Source organism: Abramis brama, assembly GCF_963993115.1.
Source record: "Abramis brama genome assembly, chromosome: 6".
NCBI classification, from domain to species: domain Eukaryota; kingdom Metazoa; phylum Chordata; class Actinopteri; order Cypriniformes; family Leuciscidae; genus Abramis; species Abramis brama.
Genome location: NC_139968.1, coordinates 23,944,345 through 23,970,477, shown reverse-complemented (window position 1 = coordinate 23,970,477; position 26,133 = coordinate 23,944,345). Strand labels below are relative to the sequence as shown.

At 36.8% G+C, this 26,133-nt stretch overlaps 1 protein-coding gene across 1 annotated transcript in view; it reads right to left on the bottom strand.

The window, feature by feature from the left end:
• The window catches only part of lrp1ba (low density lipoprotein receptor-related protein 1Ba), a 170,999-nt gene that overhangs the window by 55,129 nt on the left and 89,737 nt on the right, over positions 1-26,133 (bottom strand). Inside the window, exons 40-53 of the mRNA XM_084116360.1 lie at positions 25,746-25,938; positions 21,049-21,174; positions 19,347-19,475; positions 18,849-18,968; positions 15,918-16,031; positions 15,650-15,808; positions 14,333-14,455; positions 10,061-10,180; positions 9,553-9,681; positions 8,741-8,863; positions 7,350-7,490; positions 6,253-6,440; positions 4,764-4,947; positions 1,440-1,525 (exon numbers count right to left, since the gene is read on the bottom strand). Coding sequence (XP_083972486.1) covers positions 1,440-1,525; positions 4,764-4,947; positions 6,253-6,440; positions 7,350-7,490; positions 8,741-8,863; positions 9,553-9,681; positions 10,061-10,180; positions 14,333-14,455; positions 15,650-15,808; positions 15,918-16,031; positions 18,849-18,968; positions 19,347-19,475; positions 21,049-21,174; positions 25,746-25,938 — 1,935 coding nt within the window. The remainder of the gene's footprint in view (positions 1-1,439; positions 1,526-4,763; positions 4,948-6,252; positions 6,441-7,349; positions 7,491-8,740; positions 8,864-9,552; positions 9,682-10,060; positions 10,181-14,332; positions 14,456-15,649; positions 15,809-15,917; positions 16,032-18,848; positions 18,969-19,346; positions 19,476-21,048; positions 21,175-25,745; positions 25,939-26,133) is intronic.

Here is a 26,133-nt window from a genome sequence, read left to right as displayed (position 1 = left end):
ATTAAAATATCAAAGCAAATGCTAATTCAAATGATTAATAAATAATATAATAGTATATAAATAATACTACAATATCACTGAACATAACTATTAATTTTGTATTTTTATTTGATTTTAGATAAGGTTTTAGAGCTTAATGTAATTTAATTAAAATGTTTCCAGTTTTTCTGTTCACTGTCTACCAATTTTTACAGAAAAAACTTTAAATTATTAAATGAATTTAAATGCTTCAAATGTAATAGCACTCAAAAAATTGTTATAATATAATAATGTCATTTATTATTAATTTAATTTAATAAAATTGAAGAGAAAGTAAGTATAAAGAGGACAGAAAGCGATGGAGAAGTTTACAATCAGAAAACATTGCAAGCCAATGAACACTATTTGCTAGGCCACGTCTCTAAATCATTTGATGTTTTCAAATCCATCAAATCCATTCAAACTATTTCATTTAAGCAAACAAAAGACCTTTATAAAAGTTAATAAAAAAAACAAAAAAAACAACATCAAACAGCAAGTCCAAGACTCATTATAGCATCGTCTAGCCGCTTTCTCGATACCTGTATCATTGGCTTTTTATTTTCACTACATTCGTTAAAAATAAGAGCGAGACTTCCTCCGTCTGACAGAAACTTCCCATCATGCACTGCTAAGACCGGAGCCAATCACTTTCTCAGTAGGGGTCTCTCACATTCTCCTTTCGCTCTGCCTCGTTGTCTCAAAACCACCCGCCGCGTTCAGATCTAATTTGCTGGACTAGACCTTTTAAATCAAACTGATGGAGTCTCTGACTGATGAATCAACCCAAGCGTGCATTTTTAACTACTCCTTCGATAGCAAGCAGCTCAATCTCTTCACACACGGGCCGTGAGAGGGGTTCTTATCCGACGGTCCCTTCAAAGCCTTATCCGTCACGGTTCCTTTTGCACTGACAAGGGGCTTCATACAGATTTAAAGACTATAACTGATTGTGTTCATTAATATCAACTACGGCGATGATATATTTACCAGTTAGGAATGATTAAAGGAGCCATAATTGACACTTTTCATGAACATTTAATAAGGAATAGTTATGATTCCAGTCACAATATGACCTTTTCCGCATGCAAATATTCCCAGGCGTCTATATCCACGCCAATCAAGAGTCTAAAACGCTGTTTCAGACTCAAGTTGAGCTTGTGAATTTCTATAAAGCATCACAGGTGGCTCTTGATACTGTGCTTCCCTCTGAGCATTTGGATGGTATGTCTACATTAATCTCCATATGCTCTGAGCATGTGTGTTTTTATGAAATTACATGGGAATATGGAGTTATGGGAACACGCTAATGAGTTTAATCTACACCGGATGGCATCTGTGAGCACAAAAATGACAATTAGAAGAGATTTTTAACAATTGTACAAGAAGAAAGTTGTTTTAGAGAGCTTTACTTGTCATACCTGTTTAAGAAGAGTGTAGTTCGATCCATCCAGACTGATTTTTCTGATTTCATGGTGGTCAGCAAGAATAAGAAAAGGCTCCTCCGCTGGAAAAGAGAGAGAAAAAGACATTTTTAAGACAATAAAACATTTCCCCCAAAATATTTCAAACAATTTTATATATATATATATAAAATTCAATTAATTACCCACAAAACATTGTCTTACTTTAATTCTTTGCGACTATAAGTGAATAAAAAAGTACTTTGGAATTCGTAATATTCCGTTGTATGGATATACTTGGATTTCAAATACTTTAAAAAGCCTTTTAATAAGTGTTTGTGTTGCTCTATGGATTATTCTGGCTGCAAGACACGACTGCAACTTCAGTTTGATGACTTGAAATCGATTTCCTGTGAGCTGCCAACACTTGAACATCCGCTTCCTGTCAAGACTGGGACTTAGACATGTCAGTCATTCGCTAACAGAGCTTTATTACTTGAGTATGCGTGTGTGTGCGAGTGCTTATAGGCGCATGTCTGTGAAGGACAGACACTGACAGAAAAGTACTGCAATGGAACCATGGTACAGAGATGGTTTCAGATCGTAATACCATGGTACTTGATACAGTGAGGAAAATAAGTATTTGAACACCCTGCTATTTTGCAAGTTCTCCCACTTAGAAATCATGGAGGGGTCTGAAATTGTCATCGTAGGTGCATGTCCACTGTGAGAGACATAATCCAAAAAAAAATAATCCAGAAATCACAATGTATGATTTTTTAACTATTTATTTGTATGATACAGCTGCAAATAAGTATTTGAACACCTGAGAAAATCAATGTTAATATTTGGTACAGTAGCTTTTGTTTGCAATTACAGAGGTCAAACGTTTCCTGTAGTTTTCACCAGGTTTGCACACACTGCAGGAGGGATTTTGGCCCACTCCTCCACACAGATCTTCTCTAGATCAGTCAGGTTTCTGGGTTGTCGCTGAGAAACACGGAGTTTGAGCTCCCTCCAAAGATTCTCTATTGGGTTTAGGTCTGGAGACTGGCTAGGCCACGCCAGAACCTTGATATGCTTCTTACAGAGCCACTCCTTGGTTATCCTGGCTGTGTGCTTCGGGTCATTGTCATGTTGGAAGACCCAGCCTCGACCCATCTTCAATGCTCTAACTGAGGGAAGGAGGTTGTTCCCCAAAATCTCGCAATACATGGCCCCGGTCATCCTCTCCTTAATACAGTGCAGTCGCCCTGTCCCATGTGCAGAAAAACACCCCCAAAGCATGATGCTACCACCCCCATGCTTCACAGTAGGGATGGTGTTCTTGGGATGGTACTCATCATTCTTCTTCCTCCAAACACGTTTAGTGGAATTATGACCAAAAAGTTCTATTTTGGTCTCATCTGACCACATGACTTTCTCCCATGACTCCTCTGGATCATCCAAATGGTCATTGGCAAACTTAAGACGGGCCTTGACATGTGCTGGTTTAAGCAGGGGAACCTTCCGTGCCATGCATGATTTCAAACCATGACGTCTTAGTGTATTACCAACAGTAACCTTGGAAACGGTGGTCCCAGCTCTTTTCAGGTCATTGACCAGCTCCTCCCGTGTAGTTCTGGGCTGATTTCTCACCTTTCTTAGGATTATTGAGACCCCACGAGGTGAGATCTTGCATGGAGCCCCAGTCCGAGGGAGATTGACAGTCATGTTTAGCTTCTTCCATTTTCTAATGATTGCTCCAACAGTGGACCTTTTTTCACCAAGCTGCTTGGCAATTTCCCCGTAGCCCTTTCCAGCCTTGTGGAGGTGTACAATTTTGTCTCTAGTGTCTTTGGACAGCTCTTTGGTCTTGGCCATGTTAGTAGTTGGATTCTTACTGATTGTATGGGGTGGACAGGTGTCTTTATGCAGCTAACGACCTCAAACAGGTGCATCTAATTTAGGATAATAAATGGAGTGGAGGTGGACATTTTAAAGGCAGACTAACAGGTCTTTGAGGGTCAGAATTCTAGCTGATAGACAGGTGTTCAAATACTTATTTGCAGCTGTATCATACAAATAAATAGTTAAAAAATCATATATTGTGATTTCTGGATTTTTTTTTTAGATTATGTCTCTCACAGTGGACATGCACCTACGATGACAATTTCAGACCCCTCCATGATTTCCAAGTGGGAGAACTTGCAAAATAGCAGGGTGTTCAAATACTTATTTTCCTCACTGTATATACTATGATAATTCAAAAAAATACTGTGGATTATTCTATGAAGGATCATTCTTCTGTGTGTAAATAAACATATATATACAAAACAAGGTCTATGCATTAATGTTTTTTTGCTTGTCCCCAGCATTTTTTTCCTTCCAAATTCATAGACCTTGTTTTGTAGAATGACCCATATGATATTAGCATGTCCAAAAAACATGGTATTACCATGGGATTGAAAATTATCCAAGATATTTGAAATGAACAAAGACAACATTTCGTGGGCTGATAGGGATCAAGGCCTGTAGGCCAAGATGTGTGTACTTCGGGGGTCTGTGATTTGTCACACCTTTAGTATGGTGGGGGAAGTTGTAATTATCTGATTGGTCAGTTTGAACGTCTCACATTTGGGTTAAAGTCACATGGGCAAGGAAAGGATAAAAGAAGATTGTAACTCTTGCTCTGTTGCTCTCTTTTATGCTCTGTCTCTCTTCTTATTCTCTGGGTCCCTTTCTTGGGGCTCTCTCCCTTTGTCTTTTTTCTTTTGTCTCTTACTCTCTACACTCTCTCTCTCTCTCTCTCTCTCTCTCTCTTTTAACATTTTACATATATGCTGGGTAAAATGAATGGTATAAGTTATTATCATCTCATACATCTATTTTGTAACTATTTTAAGTGTAAACATAACCATATATTGTCATTAAACCCTTTCAATTACAAATAGTGTGCTAACTAGTTTTAATTTGCTATTGACTTTGAAGTGCTACCCATTGCAATACAATATTGTCACTCTATATAGCAACACTCTCTCTTGTTACTGGCTTCTTTGCATGTCAGTGGTGTTTGTGAGCAAGCACTAAATGAGTGTCTTTCTTTTATGCTGTAAATAACTCGAGGCAGATGCCATATGTCACACCTGGATCTGCTCTTAGCCAATCAGAGCTCATCTCCAGCTGAAGAACTAATTGTCTTCAACCTCCTGTTGCTTTCCTCTAAATATAAGTCGCAACTAGTGTGTTCAGTATGTGTGTTCTCGGTGTGTGGGGTGTTTCTGTGCAAATATAAGACTAAAATTTTTGTGAGGGTCCACAGGAGCTAATTCACACCTGTGCTGCTGAATGGAGCAGACGTACCTGAGAGAGACCTGCAGCTGTGGGGGTTACTGACGGGACGCTGGTACCCGTCGGCACACAGGCAGTGAAAAGATCCGTAGGTGTTGAGGCACTGGTGACTGCAGGGAAAGTTCTCGGAACATTCATCCACGTCGATGCAAGTCCTGCCGTCGTTTTTCAGACGAAACCCAGGCCAGCACACACACTAGAAAAAAAACAAAACAAAACATACTTGTGGATGATTCTTACAAGAAGATCTGTCAAGAATGTGTGTGGGTTATTTCACCACAAAATAATTTATATATATATATATATATATATATATATATATATATATATATATATATATATATATATATTAGTATTATTATTATATTATTATAAATTAAAGAAAAAAATAACTAAAGAATTAACAGTTTTATATTACATAAAGCAATTATTATTATAATTAATATTTCATTATTATTATAGTCAATATTGTAAATAAGTGATTTGCAAAAATTAAGCCAAATGCATTATAATAAAAAGCCAAATGCATTATATGTATATATTAGACACACACACACACACATATATTAATATATATATATATATATATATATATATATATATATATATATAACTGTATTTAAATTATTTTATTTTATTTTATTTACTTAATCATTTTTTTTTTATTGACTTTTGAGTAAAACATGACCATGGCAAATTTTCTTGAGATTCACTCTAATACTAATAAGAAATTTATGGACAGGAAGTGAGCAGTCATACAACACGATGTTTACAACATTTCTAGATCATTAGTTTAGTCATTAGTCCTTCATTACTATGCTTTTTATATTAATTTTGCTGTAACAGAAGTTAAAATAAGCAAGAAAAACTAAATTATTGTATGTTTGGAGCCGCAGTGCCCTTGACTGCCTGTTTCTAAAGTCAGTGAGGCTGTCAAAGGACCATGCCAGTATTCTGAGACGTCTGCCAAACGAGGCTGTTCGATCTGCCACTCGCTGTGTGTGTGTGTGAGTGTGTGTCATACTCCCAAAAAAAACAAAAAAAACACGGTGCCTTACATGTTATTCTCCTGCTATTCACTAAATCAACTGATTTTCTCAAGCTCTAAATATCTAGCATAAACGATTTAGCACACGTGTTTCTACATTCAACGGTTAAAAGTTGTGAAATGACTGGAAATAGGATCATAACATTTTCCACGGATTTGGCGCCAAGTGCTATTAAACCTCTGCGGAATGTAACATACGTATATTATTGCTTTGAACGATTTGTTTGTGCAGACTTTTCCAATATTGTCGTAGCCGCTAAAGCCTGCTAATGAGGTTTACCGAAGATTTGCTGGAAAAACAAAAACATTCCTTCGCATTCGTAGGTCGGCGTTTCATCTCTCATTTCCAATTGTGGAAGTTTTTAGTGCAGAACGGACCTCAAGTTGAACCAGACACTTTATTCGTGGGAAGAAAAACCTCGTAAAGCATGAAAAATGTGCTCTCTCACACACCTTGTATCCCACGGGTAGGTCTTGACAGTCCTGGGTACAGCCGCTGACTTTACGGTTTAAACACTCATTAACGTGGCAGTTCCTCTCGTCCGATCGGTCCCCGCAGTCGTCATGCTGATTACACACGCTCCCCAGTGGAACGCAGCGGCCGTTTGCGCACATGAAAACCGAACCGTTGCACAAACTTTCTAAAACAGGGAGCAGTGAGAGAAAAAAAAGGAGAGACAGAAATGGACAAAACCATCAGATGACAAAGAACTCAAGTGGTGTTCTGGGTGGACTGTAGCACGTTTCTATACTGTAAAAAAAAAAGTTGCTGCCTTAGATTTTTAAGTAGAATCAACTTGGATTTGTAAGTCATGCCAACTTAAATTAACTTATTTTCTTATATTAACTTATACTGATGAGTTAAAGCAATGCAAAAGCATAAGTTGTCATAACTTATTGATCATATAATGTTTTATGTGCTAGGTGATTTTTAACGTTGCTACACTGTAAAAAAAAAATCTAACCTCCCCAACTCAAAATTGTCTAGTGACTGGTCACAACTACATTTTTCAATTGGCCCAAGTGAAATTCTGTAAAATTAATTTAATCAATTGTTGCAATAGTCTGTTAACATTGGCTCAGTGAGAAATAATACGTTGAACCAATTGAAAAATTTAGATGTGACCAGTCACTAGAAAATTTTGAGTTGGGTAGGTTAGAAGTTTTTTACAGTGTATGCACTTGCTAGGGTGTTGAGGTTGGTTGCTAGAACGCTGCTAAAGGATTTTGTCTACTTGTCCAAACAAGTGTTTTAAAGTTGCACTGTAAACATGTTGTAAACATCTGAATTGAATTTCCCCTCAGAAATATAAACATAAAATGTTTCTTAACGAGCTTGGCTGGGAACAGTAATGGCATCTGTTAACATGAATGGCATATGTTTGCCCTGAAACCAAAATTTCATCAGCACCTCTCTGCCCACCTCAGGTGGTACTGGCAGGGGTACAAGACGCAAACGGGGAGGACCAGATTTCTGACAAATCCCATATGGGATGGAACCCTGGATCCTGTCAGTCAAACGGGGTGCGTGACACATGAGAGGGACTCGCCTGCAGCGGAACACTTTGGGTTGAGTGGCAGCTCGTCTGATTGGTCCAGACAGTCGGGGAAGCCGTCACATTCCCATTGGGCTCTCAATAAACACCGCCCGTCTGCGCAGCGGAACTCCTCCTCTTTGCATAGACGGTACTCTGGAGAAAAAGAGTATGACAGGAAGAGAACACTGTAAATAAAAGTTGCTGCCTTAAATGATTACAATCAACTTGGATTTTTAAGTCATTTCAACTTAAAAATTACATTAAACTGACTTAAAAATGAGTTCAATCTTGTTTAACTTATAAAAAAAAAGGTTGAAAATTGCTTATTTTGATGAATTAAAACAATGTAAAAACACGTCATAACTTATTGATTAAATTTTTTTTTTACAGTGAATGTAAAACAACGAGGCAAAAAATTACAGCAGTTACTGTTTCAAACATGTATGCGTGATATATCAGTCACAACATTACTAAGATAACCCTTATTATTGAGATTAAGTTAATACTGTATATAATTATAAAAGAAAGAAATATTGTCACTGTATGATGTAAAGTTGCAATTGCAAAATATGAAGTCACACTTATGGGAAATACTCACATAGAGTCACAATGGGAGACACAGTCGACATTGCGAGATATAAAGTCATATTGTGAAAATAGTCAGAATTGTGAGAAAGTCACATGAAGAGAAAAGTGTCATATTTTGTGTCGCAAACTGCCAAAAATTAAGTCATATTGCGAGATCTAGTCATATTATAAAAAAAGTCATGATTGCAAGATACAAAAACCTATTGCGAAAAAATCCACAATCGTCACACTGCGAGATAAAAAGTCCCATTTTGAGATATAAAGTCACAAATGGGACTTACAAAGTCACAATTATGAAATGTCACATTGCAAGATTTATATTTTTTATATAAAGTACAATAAAGCCGATTTTAAGACCACATAAATGTTGCATTTTAGCAATATTTAAATGATAACTATGTACAGTTTTTTTCAATTAAATTCTCATCACTAAATGAGATAAAACTATTGTATTAATACATCATGACAGAATTTGTTAAACTCACTTTAATTTACGCTGATTTAAAAGGGAAAAGTACTATTACAGTTATAAACACATTTTATGTAAAAATGTAGTTTCCTATTGTCTCTCTTTCAAATTTTGTAGGCTTACATTTGCCTGAACAGGTTTGTGAAATTCATCTTCAATCTAACAACTAAAATAAAATAAATGAACAGCTATATTTCAGTTAATTATTGTGAGTTAGCATGTTTATTCTTAGGAACTGAGGTATGGCACACTAAGTGCATGCATTCCAACCATCGAAACGTCCAATTAATGTTGTGCCAGCATAATTACTAATGAACAAATGAATCGAGAAACACGAGCTGCTTACCGCATTCAAGAGACTCGTCAGAACCGTCTCCGCAGTCGTCGTCATGGTCACACACGAAACGCCGCGGGACGCAGTTCTGGTTCCGACACTGGAATGTGCTTTCAGTGCACGTGTTGTTTGGAGCTTATTAAAGAGAGGAACAGGAACAAACAGGAAGTTAGTTATGTGTTAGGATAAAAGGAGGAGGGTGTAATAGACACCTGAGACTTGTCTAAAATCCCCAATTATTTTGAATGTGAGTCGGAAAACTCAGGGACAGCAGACATATCGGCAAAATCGGACACCTTAAAATCCAACAGTGGTGTTAATTAGTGTGCATAGAATAGAACAGAACAGAACAGAACATGATAGAATGCTGGATTACTTTTCTTCTACATTTAAGGAAAAAACAGTAAAATAATGAAAATAACGTATCACGTAAATAGATGAAAGATAAGGGATCACTATTACTATTTATTTATTTTTTACATTGAAGATATGTAGTAAAACAATTAAAACAATGTATGACCTACAAAAAAAAAGAAATTACTATTTCTATTACTATTTGTTTTTTGCATTTTATTTACATATACATACATATATATAAACACTGTCAAGGAATTTAAACATTTTAAAGAATTCATGCATAAATATAAGAAACAAATTCATAAAATCTAATGTTTCCAAACTTTAAACTGATACATTTATTAACTAGCTTCATTAGTAATACCAAAAGGAGCCATTTTGTTCCTACAATGTGGTTTGGGGTGGAAACAGGAAATGTACAAGGAAGTTGCTGGTTTTGTGGGAGGAAATATCATGGTTGAAATTACCACAGCCAGCTACCGCTAGTTCATCGCTGCCATCAGGACAATCTCTCTCCCCGTCACATAACCAGTTCCTAGATACACACGCGTACGATCCTGGGCAACTGAACAAGCCAGGGGCGCATGTTGCAGAGCCTGTCGAGAGAGAGAATCAGTAAGAGAGAGAATGAGAATCTCAATCTCAAGCCAACATGCTGCACTGTGTCATTAATGAATATTCATGTATTTAAAAAAAAAAAAAGTCCTCCAAGTAAATAAAAAAGGTTTAAGCATTGTCTTAAAAACTTGTTCAACAATCTGTTTGTGTTCGACCTTTGCGGAACCTGAGTGGGTTTTTTTTCTTTCTTTTCAGAGCCCATTTGTTAGGTGCACAGCTTGACCATAAATTCGTAACTATGATGAAACCGCAGGCCAATTTTTCTTTCCGCCTCTTTCATGTTGATTTATATCCTTCCTCTCAGAGGAAGTCTTTCATTGTGTGGCCTAAATGCAAATTCGTGCTTCAGAGTTTTACCGCAAATTTCCTCGCTTTCGTCCAATCCGTCACCGCAGTCGTCCTCCCCGTCACAGAGCCATTGTTTGGCGATGCACTTGTTTTTCGAGCAGGCGAACTGATTCCAAAGGCACGATGAATCTAGAGGGAAAAGTGTGAACTTTGAAAACAAACCCAAGGGAGACCGAACCCTCAAGTGCTCTTCGGGCGTTTTTGACCAAAAAATTTTACGTTTAGTTTTTTTAGAATTATTTACTTCATCGGAATGGAACGAAAATTGGTAAAGGTTTTGGCACTTGCTATGTGAACACACACACACATACCAGCCGCGGCGCTACCATTGGGCCCGGGTGGGCCTGGGCCCACCCATTTTAGGTCCGGGCCCACCCATTTTCTACTATGGTTTTGTACGTTTCTTCATTCAGATCTATTTGCGATCCATTCCATTCTAAACAAACAATGCAGTTTACATGCTTCGTCCTTGTTACATTATTCATTAAGATAATAATTAATAAATGCACGCATAATTATCAGTGAACTTGATAAATGTTGCAGATATGTTTTACATGCATGCACAAACAAATGCCTTTCAACTTATGTGTGCAAAATTCAGAATAAAATGAATGTGCAGCAATTTGTACAAATAGAGAGTCTGTAGGCCTACTGTGTTGTTGCCATTAAATAAGTGCATTTAGTTTCATATTTGTTAAAATATTATAATGTTATTTTTTCATCTATGTTGATTATGAAAAGTGATCCGCACGAGTAAGATAGGATGAGCAATATCGAGAGACATGGAGCGGGTGAGACATGATTTTGACCACTTAATTAAGTTTTGTTTTGCAGAAAGACTATTTTTAAAGTGAATTTCGTTTTGTATAAATTGTATCTTAATTTTAATATTTTTTTTTTATCAACCAAAAAGCAGATATAGCAGACAACACAATCATAGAGGCGCCCGCGCGGTCACTTGCATTGCTCGTGAACAGGAGCGCATCTCATCCTAACTTAACGAAACTCAGCATATGCCTCACAGACATGAAATATATCTTAAGAAAGCTTGAAATGTCTTTTTAACAATTTAAAACGAAAAGAAATAGGCTACTCTCTGGTTATGTAATCCATGATGTGCATTTCTCTCTATAGGCGCGTTCACTACTACGGAGATGGCGATCGTCAACTTCATCTTTACAGCTGTTGTTGCTGTTAATAAACTAAAAATAATAGGCCTATAATTTTATTAAACAATAAATTAAATGAAATTGTAATTGTATTAAAAAAGCAACAAAAAAATCATGTTTTTTTTTTACCCATGCTAATTACGCATTCAATTCAGGTAGGCTACTGAGTCCTCACTGTCCTCACAAAGCGCTGAAACGGAGATGAAGGGGAACCCGTTTTTTTTTTTTTTTTGCTTATTTTAACTGGCCCATCCAGTTTTCTGGGGGCCCACCTACAATCAAAATCCTGGCGCCGCTAGTGACACACACACACAAAAATACAAAAATAATCATGGGAACGATTCGAAAAGGCTAAATGGTCCTGAAAAAAATAGTCACACTTGTGCTCCTCGCAGTCAAAAATGACCGCATTGGGAATGAATGGGAGACAAATTTCATCTAGTGGAAACTTTTGGTACTGCGGCCAAACAGAATCTTACGGAAAGCTCATTTTTTGAGGTATCAAGATCAAATTTGGAACACAACTTGTTTAGATATATGGCTTTGATTTCTTTGCAGTTTTAAAGTAAAATGTGTTTTTAAAAATATATTTTTCATTTAAAAAAAAATTAATAGTATTTATGTGCATTTTTCATAACAATAAACATACAATTCTGTAACTTTTTAAAACTTTGTTCACTTTAATTTGCCAAGTGTCGTCTTTGAAAAGAGATCAAAGTATGTGCTCCAAAGGATTCAAGATTTATGAGAGTTTAAGTTGGAAATTTAATTTTAAGGTCTATGCTCAAAAAGTAAATAAATGGATTATAAATACAGCGTAAATACAATTTAGTACCATGAAATCCCCTAAAAATACAAAATATTAGATAAAAAACATTATCGAACTAAAATATAGTACATTAATTTCACTGATTTTTTTATTTTTTTGACCGCCACGCGATGAGCACTAGAGGGTTAAAGAAACAGTACAAACGAAAATTACGATTCTGTCATCGTTCATTTAGTTTTGAACCACTTTGAACCCGTTCTTCCATAGAACACAAAATATGATATCTTGGAAATATTCACACTGCTCTTTTCTAAATAGAAAGCATCATCAAGCTGTAAATCGTGTTCAAATTCTTTAAAATATTTTATGTTGTGGTCCAGGGTAGAAAGAAAGTCATACGGGTTTGGGACGACATGAGGGGGAATAAATAATGACAGAATTTAAATTTCCTGTCATTACTTTAAAACTAAGAAAAAGAACATGCATACCTTATAACAAGCAAAATGAAAGAGACATTCAATAGTTATACGTTTGCCTGTGAATGCCAAATTGTAGGTGGCCTCTAAAAGCTCGCTTCGCCCTTGTTGAGATTAGAGATTCAACTTTGGAAGACGATCCTGCTAGCAAGCACTTTTAAAGTAATTGTCCGCTTGCATACGCACGCAAGCCATGAAAGGTGCAAGCAAATATGCCCCTCTCAGCAGTCTGAAAGTTTGTTTGCTTTTGCGTTTGCCATCGATTTTGTGATATCTGGGCAAAGCCACCAGGGGCTGAAACAGAGAGACCAAGGTCAGAAAGAGAAAGGTGTGACACCAAAAGGCTGAAGACAATAAAACTGAAGAGGGTGAATAGGTAAATGAGGGTGATTCTTCAAAAGCAGCTGTAGGGGAAGTCTCGAAACAACAAATAACCAAAATAAAAGGTGAAAAAGCACTGGTGCATTTGTCAAGATCAAGGACACGGAAACAAATCCGTATTACTTCAGATTTTGGGTCAGTGACTATGAGGGCGATGCGCGGTCCAGAGTTGCTCTGGCTACACGGGAGCTTCACTCGCAGATCAGAGTTCTTGTTCAGAAAACAATGCTTTGAAGCAGAACCAAATGGATTCCTGCCATGGGGTCGGGACAGAAGCAAAGTAATGATTGGTCGCAGCAGGAAAGCAGAACTTCCTACCTTAAAGTTCTGCTCACTGCGGAGGTACATGACCAAGTGTGAGATGGAGAGAAACATGAATGTCTATAAGATTAATATTTTATACATTATATTACAGCAAGGTGTGGATGGAATAATCCTTCACCTAAAGTTATACAAGTTTGTCTCCCAAAGAACAGCCTGGAAACAAAGTGTGTTGGCTTATGTAGACATGAACTTCAAAAATTACAAGAAAGTGAGAAAAATTATTTTTTACTAAGATTTATAAAGAAGAAAATAAAGAAAGAGACTTTAGTATTTCACACTGTCAAATTTAAAATAAGTAATTTTGCGATAAAGTCTAAAACAATGAAATATAGTCACACTGTAAGATATCGTCGCAATTGCAAAATATAAAGTCGTGATAATGATAAATAGTCACATTGATGTATTTTGGGATATAAAGTCACCATGGGAGATATAAATTAGCTAATTGTGAGAATTTTTTTTACGAAAAAGAAATGCACACTGCAAGATATAAAGCAGAATTGTGAGATATATAGTCATATTGTAAGATAAAGCAGCAATTCGGGGGGAAAAAATTGATATAACAAGAAATATAAAGCCACATTGCGGGATTTAAATTCAGATTGTGGGATATAAAGGGTATAAATTAGCAAATTGTGAGAAACAAAGTTATAACTACGAGAAATAAAGTTACATCGTGAGATATAAAGCAGCATTATGAGATTGTGAGGTTGCAATTCTGAAAAAGTTGCAATTGCAATTGCAAAAAAAAAATCACATTTTTAAATATATAGTCATAATTGGAACTAATATAAATGTGCAATTATGAGAAAAAAGTCAGAATTACTGAGGTGAAAAGGGACCAGATTATCAGCCATCTACAGTAATTCATCAGGAATTTAAAATAAAAGAATAAGATAGATTAGACAAGAAACAACTGTAACGCTGTAAAGCCAGGAATGTCAAGCAGCTAAACTCCCACATTTAGCACTTATCACATACTAGCCGTGACAAGTGGATCAAAAGAGTAAAACAGCACTTACGCTCTAATGTGGACGGTTGAGCGTGACTAGAAGATAAATAAAATCTTTAGAAGTGAATATATTCATTAGGATGAAATATAGAGTGCAGAATGTGTCCAGCAGGCATGATTAGTTGATAAATGTAAAGAGGTGGCGTTTACCGCATTGAAATTCATCGGCTCCATCCTCGCAGTCTTTCTGTCCGTCACACAACCAGACGCTGGAGATGCAGTTTCCACTGGGACACGCGAAATGGCCGTCCTCACACGTATGGACTGCAGAAGCTGAGAGAAACGGCCAAACGGAGAGGATAGGGGTTTAGATAAACCATCTGTGATTCCCACTGCCTGATATCACCAAAGGGTTTGCTAGGTTCACCACCACTTCGAGAAAAGGATGAGAACATGCTGTAAACAAATCAATTGTCCGACCTCTGAATGTCTACCTCGGCTTCAACCATCCAATGTGTTATCTGTGGTTTTATATTTGTGTTTGGTTTCTGATTTGTAGATCAAGGTAATTTTAAACCTGCAATATCTGCAACAGTGTACTTTGACTGGAGAAACCACAGCAAATGTCAAGAGCTGAACAGTCTTCATATTTCAATTCTGAATTGGGCAAACACTCACAGAGAATCAGTGCTAGCAACTTTAGCAAACAATCATATATTTTGTATGGTGTATTTCAGCCTTCAAGACCTCCAGAGTAGATTCTACCGTATAGAGTTTGGAAATCATAAATGTGTGTTTACAGGCACTTTTATGTCCCAAGGCATTGGTTTTTATTAAAACATTTTTCTTTTGCTGTATAAAGATTAAAACTGTCTAGGAAAAAGTTTACCATGGTATAATTTATATTCGCTATTTTTCAAATGCCCTTATATATTGTATGTTTTGTTTAGCCCTTTTCCAAGATCCAAAGATTACATTTTAAAATATGAAAATCATAATTAAAAAAAAGACTTTATATATACACGTGTATATATGGTCGTTAGCAACCCTTTTCCACTATGATTCTTTCATTGACATGCCCCAACTTCAAAATCCAGAGTTTCCAACTTTTAATTACGATATTGAGGCGCTGCTCAACTCATAAATTCTGACAGGATCGTAAAGTTCTGCACAAAAAACTCTACATATTCATTGACTTCCAGAGTTGTGTTTTATTTAACCGAAAGGACTTATTAATTCACTAAATATTCCCAGTAGGACCTGGTCCTTCTACATATATCATAAATATCTAAGCATATTACTGTCAAAAATTTGGCAGGACTCAGTGTGATTGAGTCAAAAAAAGTCCATGTTTCAGAGCATCATTAAAAGGCACTAGCGATGTGAGCCGTCACTGCACCGCAATGCGAACTTTGTAAAAAATTCCCTTTGTTCCCAATGCTATTTTCCATTCTGAACGTGACAATCTTGTACTTTGAACACAAACAAACAAGAGAAAATAGAGAGAGAATGCAAATGCATTTCTACCGTGGCAGTGTATTTCGTCTGCGTAATCCCCACAGTCATTGGCTCCGTCACAGATCCACGAGGGATGAACACACAGAGACGTGGAATTGCAGCTTAGAAACCTCTCGCTTTTGCTGGCGTGAGCACCCAGTCTGTAGTATTCCATGCAGTCTGTGCTATCTAGAAACACAGAGTGGGCAGTGAGACGAGTGTTTCACACACTCAGTGACACGCAAACTCACACCACCAGAAGTGCGAACAGGCAAGCGCCTTCACATGTTAATCTTACTACAGATTTTCTCGTCCGATGCGTCAGCACAATCGATGATCTGATTACACCAGAATGATGAAGGGATACAGGAACCATCTGCACAACGTCGCTCAGAAGACAAACACGAGGAATCTGGAACCACAGGGGAAAATGTAGATGCTCTGCATTACCCTTGAGATTTTATTTTATTTCAATTTAATGATGATTGCCCAAAAATAGTAAAATAGAAATGATGTTACACAGTTCAATCATGGCATAGTTTAAGAACCTCTAACTTTATTCATTTTAGGGCTCTGAATGTAGTTCATGAGATTTTTGTCTCAAGGGTGAAAGCTCTGAATGAAGCCAGGCACCAGAAAGCTTTAAATTAAGTCAGACCCCTTTAAAGCAATCTGAATTGAAATCAGTTCAGTATGTAATGTGAACGCAAAGTGTTATGGGTTAACTTCCCTTATACATTTGCATAATTCCACATTTTTAAGAATAATTAAAATTTAAATAATTAAAATTTAAGCAGACAATGTTTCAAAAATGTGTAAACAGAAACTAAACTGAAACTTTGTTTACAGCAAAATGAGATCTACTCCATTTTCAAGTCCAGAGATAGTTTGAATGCAAAACTTTTGCAATTTCGATTCTGCATTGCTGCCAAGAGAACAACTTTCATTGGCCTTCACTGATGCTTAGTATAGAGATCTGTGGTTTGTACTGTCTACATTATAGATGTTTGCTGCATTAAAGCTTAACCCTCTGAGGTCTGAGCTGTTTTCTGGGCCCTGGAGGTGTTCTGACATGCTCTGACATTTCTGGTTATATCTGTTACTTGTGACATTTTCATGGCTAAAGTCTAATTACACTGTATTCAGCACAAACTCTGCTACAATAATATATCAACAGCATGTATGTAAAAGTTTGTAGTTTTGAGATAATGACATTTATGCGTGGTTTTTGAAAATACAAAAAAAAATTCTCACTGAAATAAGGCCATGAAACCCATACTGATTATTTCTTCACAAGACTTTTGAAAATTGTATGACGTAGCCTAGAATATTTGCTGCAAAACTATGTGAAAATCACCCTGACTGCTCATTCAGATAAGACAATATATTGATTTAAAATTTTTACGACGTGTTTTGCGTGAAAAAGCCTTATGCGAGAGCTCATTAATATGTAAGCTTTTCTCACCTGAGAAAGACAAAGAACCTCCCCTAACGGCCCTATTAGGAGCTATCAGGCACCTATCATTCTGAGCAACCTTGCACAATACTGTAAATGAGGAGATTTAAAAAAGAATGGCTTTTAAATTGTTTGGATTTATTTACAACACAACATAATCCAAAGATACACAACAAATGCCAAAAAAGCACTTCAAAGACAGAGACCTTTGTGCCATTCCTAAAAACACTGTACATACCTTTCATTTCCAAGATTTTCACTTTACCATGTTCACGTACTGAGACTCATGTGAATGTTGAAGTCCTCAGTGGCATCTGGGACCTGAAAAAAAAAGTGAACATACTGATATCAAGAGAAAGGCCTGCACGATTTTGGAAATAAATATTAGATTTTTCTGGTTAAAATTGCTTTTTAAAATTCCTTTTTAAAATTCACAGAATACACACACACACACACACACGTTTCCAACGATATATAATAAAATGAACACCAGGTTTGTTGTGCCTTGTAGGCATAAGGTATATGCGCAGTGCGGATAAAATAATAATAACAATAAATAACCTATAGCAGCCTATAAATCTTTTTTCAGTATTTCAGTAACAACTAAGCTAGAGAAAAATATATTGATTATCATGTTACTTCAAATGTTTCCATCCGTTATGATGATATGAAATGAGATAATAATAAAAACATGAAGCCGTTTGGTGCGTTTTGCTTTCATCCAAAATATGATACATTCAAACGCGATCGCTTGCAAAATATGATACATTCAAACGCGATCACGCTCAAATATAAAACATTATGGTTACCATAAACATATCTATGTTTGAGCAGATATCCACAAACACAGTAAACACGGGTCTAAATATTATAATATTCCCCATATATCTAGCAACAGTTCAACTGCAACGTGACATTTATGCAACAATAACAAACTAGGCTATGTAAGAATTTCTTACCTTATCTTTCTTGTCTTCAGATCGCGTTCTTCTTCTTCTGAGGTAGCCTAAATCCAATGTAAGCTCAGGCACGTCTTTCAAACTCGACGAAAAGTGAAGTGAAGTGTTTTGTTGTTGAGGTAACGAGCGCGTTCGCGTTCCATGTGGAGATTTGCATGTGAATATCTTTTGCGCGAGTAGGCGTGGCCAAATTAACTGTAATGAGCAAGCGTTTGAGAAGCTGGACATCTTGTTGGTTTTATACAAATTACGTAAACAGAGAATATTTGTTTTCGTTTTGAATCCGATTATTTAAAAGTACACACTTAAATGTTTATAAAGGTATATGGCTCATAAATGTGTGACAAGTATTCGCTGAGTTTTGTTTCAGTTTATAGACGTGCTCAAGAAAAAAAAGTTCACCGCGACAGAGAGGCAGAACGCACACCCTGTTTATTTTCTTTATTTTACAAAAGCACAATGTTTTGATTTGATTGTAAGTGGACACATACAAAAGGAGAAATATCACAGATTCTTTTTTTATATTTCTTTTTTCTGTATGACCATAAATGATGGAGTAATTTAAGTTTATAGTGCTACAATGTGGAGAAAATCCGGCAAAACGCGCCCGCGCGTTTGCCGACCTCAGAGGGTTAATGCTATTAGATTTAACATCTGTGTAGATGTTCAAATAAGGCAATGATTCAAGGGTGTATTGATTAACGGTCTGAATTTCTCTAGTTGTGTAGAACATTGAAAAACTTGGATTCCTGGACTGACCAACACTGGACTAAGCATGCGTTTCAAATCTTTAAGAAGAAGAAAAAATACCCACTGTTACAGTAAGCTTCATCTGAGTTATCCCCGCAATCATTCACGCCATTACAGAAGTGATAATTGGCCACGCAGCGCTGGTTATAGCATGATTTAAAGCCGTGTCTGCAGTTCCGGTTTTCTAGAGAATGAAAAAGTTGAGAATTAGGCATAGGATTTTACAATAACATGCATGTAACAACAGCAATGCCATTTAAGATGGATGGATGGATGGATGGATATGTAACAACAGCAATGCCATTTAAGATGGATGGATGAATAATAGTGGATAATAGCAAAACTATCCAAGAACATCTGCTTTATGTGAAACTCTGCTTGAGAAAGTAAGGACAGAGAGAGAGAAAGAGAGAGAAAGCAGCAGTCAGTCTGTCACATCACTCACACTCATTATGTTTTCGCCAGACTGCTGTAGAGACATTAGCCCATTAGAGTTTAGAATTCAGTTTAGAGATGAAACCTGAGGGCTCAAACATAACATCCTGCCTGATTGGATCCTTACCGCAATACTGCATCTTTTCATCCGACCTGTCTTTGCAGTGTGCGATTCCGTCACATGTCAGCTGGTAATCAATGCATTCCCCGTTTCCGCACTGGAACTCAGAGTGGATGTTACATGAGGAGTTCATGGCTAGAAGACGAGAGTAAAAGAGATTTGTAGAGTTGTGATGTGCAGTGCTGATGTAAAGATTAAGGAATTGCATTGACTGCTAGAGTGTTTGAAAAATAATCAGCCAAGGGCTCAAGGTCAGACGTGGCAATAGAGCAAGTTCCATTTGCATTTTTTTTTTTTTTTTTACTGTTGGTCTATTTACACAAATGTCAGAGTGATCTCTCCTTGGCCTTTTCATCGAGTCCCCTGTGTTCTGTTCTCTTCCATCGGATGCACTATGTCTAGCTGTTAGAACACAAAACCACATCTGTGTGTAAACCCCGTAATCCTCTCCAAGCGAGTGTTGAGCACTGTTGCAATCCCAGACTGAAAGTCACTGTGTATAGTGTCTGTATAAAGATGTCCTGAATCTAAGCATTTAAGCATCAAATAATCTAATATTCTTAAAGTTTGGAGAGAGAGAATACAAATATAAATAAAGATCCATTCCAGGTTGATGGATGTTTCAGTATCAAGACCTATAGGAGAACCCTCAAGTCCAAATTTAAGGTATCCATTATCTTGATTACTAGAGTAGCAAAACATCTGATATCTAGATCAAGTATCAACTATGCAGCTGTGGTGTACAGATAGAAGTATTTAGACTTAAAGCAGTGTATAATGCTATATATCCAGATAGGATCTAAAACTGCCATCCCCTTGGCATTTAAAGTGTAGCAAAAATTATTTGGACCACAATCTGGAATAAGAATTTATTCCACAATCTGAAACAAGAATTTAGATCACAATCTGGATTTACAATCTATATTCATACTGTAGCAAAATGAATTTGGATTACAATCTGGATGTACAATACAGATCATAATCTGGTTCCAGAATGAATCATGATTTATACTATGGATTATAATCTGAATCCTGATCACATTCTTGATTTAGAATCTATATTCAGAGTAAGGGAAATCTGGATTACAATCTGGATATACAGTTGTCTTTCATAATATGGATCCTGAACCTAAATTATGAGCCAAACAAATCTGAATCTCAATCTGGATTTAGAATCTACATTCAGAGTGAAAATGATTTGGAATTGCAAAATGGATATACAATATAAATCATAATCTGGTTCCAGAATTACATATTGAGAGCAAATTTAATCTGAATCACAATCTGGATTTAGAATATGGATCTGAATCTAGACCACAATCTTGATCTAGAATCTATATTCAAAGCATATGGAAATCTGAAATACAATCTAGATATAGAATATGGATCTGAATCTAGACCACAATCTTGATCAAGAATCTATATTCAAATCTATATTCAGAGCAACATGAATCTAAATTACAATCTTGATGTAGAATCCAAATCACAATCACAGTCATTCAATTCAGATACAGAATCTTTCTAGAGTTCTTACTAGTGCACTAACTGGACCTACAGAAGGATGGTGAAGTAATAAAGTTGTTTGGCCACAGCATATGGACTTAGCCACATAACTCAAAGTACCGGGACATAAAAATTTGGGGCGAGTTGAAAAAAAGTCCAGGAAAATGAGCTAGAGAAACAGAGAGAGAGAGGGTACAGGACTTACATACACATCTGTTATCATCCAGTAATATCCGTTCCCCACGGCAAGTACAGTTTACCACACCAAGCGGAGTCAAAAGGCAGAGGTCATGGCACCCTCCATTATTCACGCTGCAGGGGGACGACTCACCTGGAAGTAATAAGAGAAATCCTTGATAACAAATCACTCGTAACAAATTGTGACACCTCCAAATGTTTGACAAGTTTTAGAGCTTGTACTTAGGATAAGAAATTTAAAGTCACCATAAAATCAAAATCGACAATTCTTATATTCATTTTTTTATGGAATATTGCTGTTTTATAAATGATTTATCCGTGCGCATCATATTTTTTAAATCATGTGTAAATAACTTCCCCTCCCTCTTACAGGACATCTCTTCCTCCATTTGCTCTTGTTCGAGAAGCCCTTTCACCTGGATATATGTCACAATAGGCAAAAAAATACTATCGCAACTTCCGCTTCATGCCGACTTTAAACAAACCCTACGTTTGGCACCACATTTGAATGTGTTTTGAAAGAAGAAGATGGAAAGAAGGAGCTTGGACAGTAACTTATTTTGTGTTCCATGGAAGAAAGAAAGCAAGGCAGGTTCTTTGGGTGAAAGGAAATTCATTTTTTTAACTAATAAAAAAAAAAAACCAAAAAATATATATATATATTTGAAGAAATATTATAAAAAAATGGCACTTGGATGTTGCTGTTTGAGCATAAAAAGATCTGCAAGGCTACAAAGCTCAAAGTCTACTCCAAAGGGAGATATTCTCTTTCACAGAAAACACTTTAAGAACTACAACGCGTTTCTTCCGGATCTTGTGAAGTCACAATTTTACTCATTTAAATAATCCCCACCCACGGAATACACAAAAAAAGGGGAGATGCCTGGTTAAGCTGTGCTATAGAAGAAAAAGAAGACCTGCTTTAGTAGCGAGTTGTTGTCATGTCGAAGAGACGCTGTCTTTTTCCATTTTTATTATTATTTGATTTTATTATTTGTTAGTGTTTTCTATTAACAGTTCCAATTCTAAGTTTTATGTTGTTGCAACGATGTAAACAAAGGGCAAAGCTGTTTGGCTCCGCTAGCATGCTAGCCAACATAACAGTGTCGATGTAGTGTTTAACTATGGGGCTCTTGCTTTTGTAAGATTGTCAGTGTTCACCATAGACTGTATAAAACAATGGACATAGTGTCCGTGGCGCCACCCATAGGTTTCCAAAGAGCATTTTTGAAGCCCAAAGTGGGCGGAGCCGGCCATCGCCATCTTTGCAGCAACCAAAAATGGGCAAAGAGGCGGGATTAGCTGAGGTGACGTGCCGGCTAACAGACAGCAGACAAACGGCTAGTAGTGACAGCAGCGTGGCCACGCCCTTAATTATGCAGAACTTTAAGGCTTAATATAATTTAAATGGATGAGTTATAAAAAAATTCACCCCCCTAACAGTTGTCATGAAGGGCAAAATTAGCTATATAGACCAAAACCACTTTTTGTACCAGGCTGTAAACATATTTTTTTCTGCTGTAAAGTTGGGCATATTAACATGGGGGGTATATGGGATCGACTCTCTACTGGAGCCTGTCTCTAGCGGCCAGTCGATGAATTGCAGTTTAAGTCACTTCCGTGTTGGATTCAAGAGAGAGACCGGAAGGTTGCTGCTTGGTGTTCACCAATACTTAAATGTCCTGTTAAATCTGTGCTTGCAAGGGTTCTGCATGATCCTCTTGCTTGTAAACATTTTAAATTGGTATGGCAAAATTGACGCCACCTGAGCAGATGTAACTCGCAGTTATGGTAAGGGGTCTGACATTTCCGGAACACGCTCAAAGTGGTTCGCCAATCACAACACACTGGGCCAGCTAACCAATCAGAGCACATTTCGTATTTCGGAAGGAGGGGCTCCATCGAAACAGGAACTAAACAGGGCGTTTAAGACAAACTGGGAAGAGAGCTGCAATAATGTAAAATATGTGAAAAAGAATGTGTTTTTGGAACAATCAAGCATGAAAACCTATTCTAGTACACCCCAAAAACAAAGCCAAGACTTCATAAAAGGGCACAATAGGACCCCTTTAATGCAACACATTCTGCCTGGCACTGCAGACACACACACACATGGTTTGAAGGGCACTCTTGCAGTGCCAGTCAGAGGGTTGGGCTCCTCAGCGGGTGTGAGTTTGAACTGTGTTTGGCACAGACGCTGGCGTGGGGAGCGGGTCTCTGAACCGTGCACTATATCTACAAACACACGACTGCCAGATTCTAGAGCCTTGGGCCGAGTGTATTCCCCTGCACAAATGGTGAGGATTCAGAAGAGTGCATTGGGCCAGAGTCTTTCACCGTAGCGACATGAGGCTTCAGTCCTGGGAGGCTTTTGCTTATTATGGGATGGGGCTTTAAATAGCTTGGACTCATCGATGGCTGATTTCTGTTGGCCGGTGATTATAAAGGAATGTTTATTAGTTGGAATAAAAGGAACTGCAGATGGCCGCCACTTTTAAAGGGACAGTTCACCTACAAAGAAAAAATTTCATTATATTCAAAATGGTGAAAAAAATTATGAAAGACTGTTCATTCCTTTTAAGTCTGTCTTAGCAGTTTTTACTCTTTTATTTGAATTATGACTTAAAAAATAATGGGCGGAATGACTGTAAATATGTTTTTCAGCATTTTATATCACAGTCTGAGTGAATTCCCTTAATAGAGTCATCTGCGGTGTATAGATAGGAGGAACGGTGGCCACCGAGGTCCAAATCTCCAAAGAGAGGCCTGAGATGAGAAAATCTCCATTTGCGGTTTAGGATGCCAAGCATCTAAGCTGATTCCATTAGAGTCATTTGAAACACAGAGGCTTGAACCGCAAACAAAGAAATGTCTCTATCGAAGCCAAGAAAGAAGCGCAGTGGAAAGCAGGCGTTCTATAAATGTGTCACGTACTATAAATTCTGCTAATTCGTTAAATTTCATGGTGCAGTTTTACTTCTCGGATGAATCGAGTTTGGTTTCTACGCATTTAAAGATTTGCGCCTAAGGCACTTGAAATGTGGTGCTCCTTGTGAGTTTTAACAGATGCAATTACCAAGCACTGCAGGTGTAAGTTTCGTGGTCGGGACACATAAATGTAAAAGTCACCATGGTCACTAAACAGAATTTATGTAAATGTACTTCCAGCAGTGCAGGCCAGGCTGGGCATTTAGTGGGATTTTTGTCTGAAGAACCCCAATGCACAACTTAAAATGCACATTTAAAGCATGCAAATATATGCACTTGAATTTTTCTTTTTTAAATATATTTATAAATATATCATAAATAAAATGCACACCTGATGGCCATTTCTATATCTCTTATTTTAAAAAAGGAGAGGAAATGTACAATCTTAAATAAAAGTTTTGATTCAGAATCTAGACTAATAAAAAAAGGAACATGAACATAAAGCATTATTGGAATCTAAATCAATTCCAATCAATCTGGATTTAGAATCTATATATTCAGAGCAAACAGAGTTTGGGTTTTAATCAGATATGTGAAAAATAGATCATAACCTCAATCTAGAATCTAGATTTAGAAAATTAATCTGAATTATAAATTGTATTTAGAGTCTAGATCATAATCTGAATCTAACTCAATCTAAATCACAATTTTGATTTATGAATCAAAATATTTAGTCCAAACGGAATCCGGATAACAATCTGGATGTAAAATATAGGTCATAATCTGAATCCAAAATAATATGAATCACAGTCTGTATTTCCATCTCATAAATCTGAATTTAGATCACTATATTATATTTTAGAATTTATATATAAGGAGCAAATCTAGACTACAATATGGAGGTACAATATAGATTGTAATCTAAATCTAAATCTTGTTTTAAAATCTATATGTTCCATGTAATAGGAATCTAGATCACAATCTGGATCTATATATTCAAAGCAAACAGAATCTAGATTACACTATGGATGTACAATTTAGATAATCTGAATTCAGAATATGGATTCGGAGCAAAAGGAATAATTCACAATTTGCATTTGAGTACAGGTTATAATCTGAAACTAGATCACAATCTGAATATATAGATGTAATCTGAATCAAGAAAGGTCCTTTACTCTGAACAGAACTTTATTTTAGTTAACTTATGGAAATATATCAGCCTTTAATTACTGGATTAAAGTCCCCTCTGATGATGTAAAGTCACTCATTAATATGATTTGTCTCTGTACTTTTCATGCCGTGCTGACATAAATCCAGCTTGCCAAAAAATACGTAGAATCAGCAAAGAATATTGTGACTGTGTTGAGTTTAACTGACCCCAATATCAGAATGTGTTGATTTTGTCCTAGCTTCACTGCGCATCCATCAAAAAAAGCCCCGAGTGACTTGTGACGCATCTAACATCAGTGACTTTGGATTGTATTCGCTGTCATCACAGAGTAAGCATCTCAGACCCCTTGTGTGAATAATACAAACAAGCTTTGTGTGACTAATACAAACAAGACTGCAAATCATCCGGTACGTCAACCAAGAACCATGCTCATATGCTAGATTTCAAGAACATTCTGTTTAATAACTTTCTTTGATTCAAGGATTTTAGAAATATACTACAATGGTTTGTTGTCACTAGACTTGAGCTTCAATTAAAGTACAAACATTTGGTTTGAGTTCAATGCTAAAAGTTATTTGATGAAACAAAGGAAATTAATTACATACAGCTGTTGGTGTCATTGGAAACGGCGACGATTCCCATCGGTTGATGAGGGATGTCCGCACGGAGTACTTTTGTATTGGCTCCGGTGAACTTATCAGAGCGGATCACAGCCCGCTGAGTCCAGTCGGACCAGAAGATGAAGTCTCTGTAAATTGCCAAGCCAAAGAACGTTCCGGGTCTTGATTTCACAATGACCTACAAATTTAAGGGGCAGAATTTAGGTGAGAGAAATAACCTGGTAATAAAAAAATGTTTTTCAAAGGAGCCCTGTTAAATATTCCAGTTCATAGACAGAGTCGAAAGTTTCGGCATGCTTGGGTGAATATGCTTCTCATGACCTTAAAGTTTTGACCTAAAGGCTTATGCGTGAAATGCTTTTTCTTTCTTTTT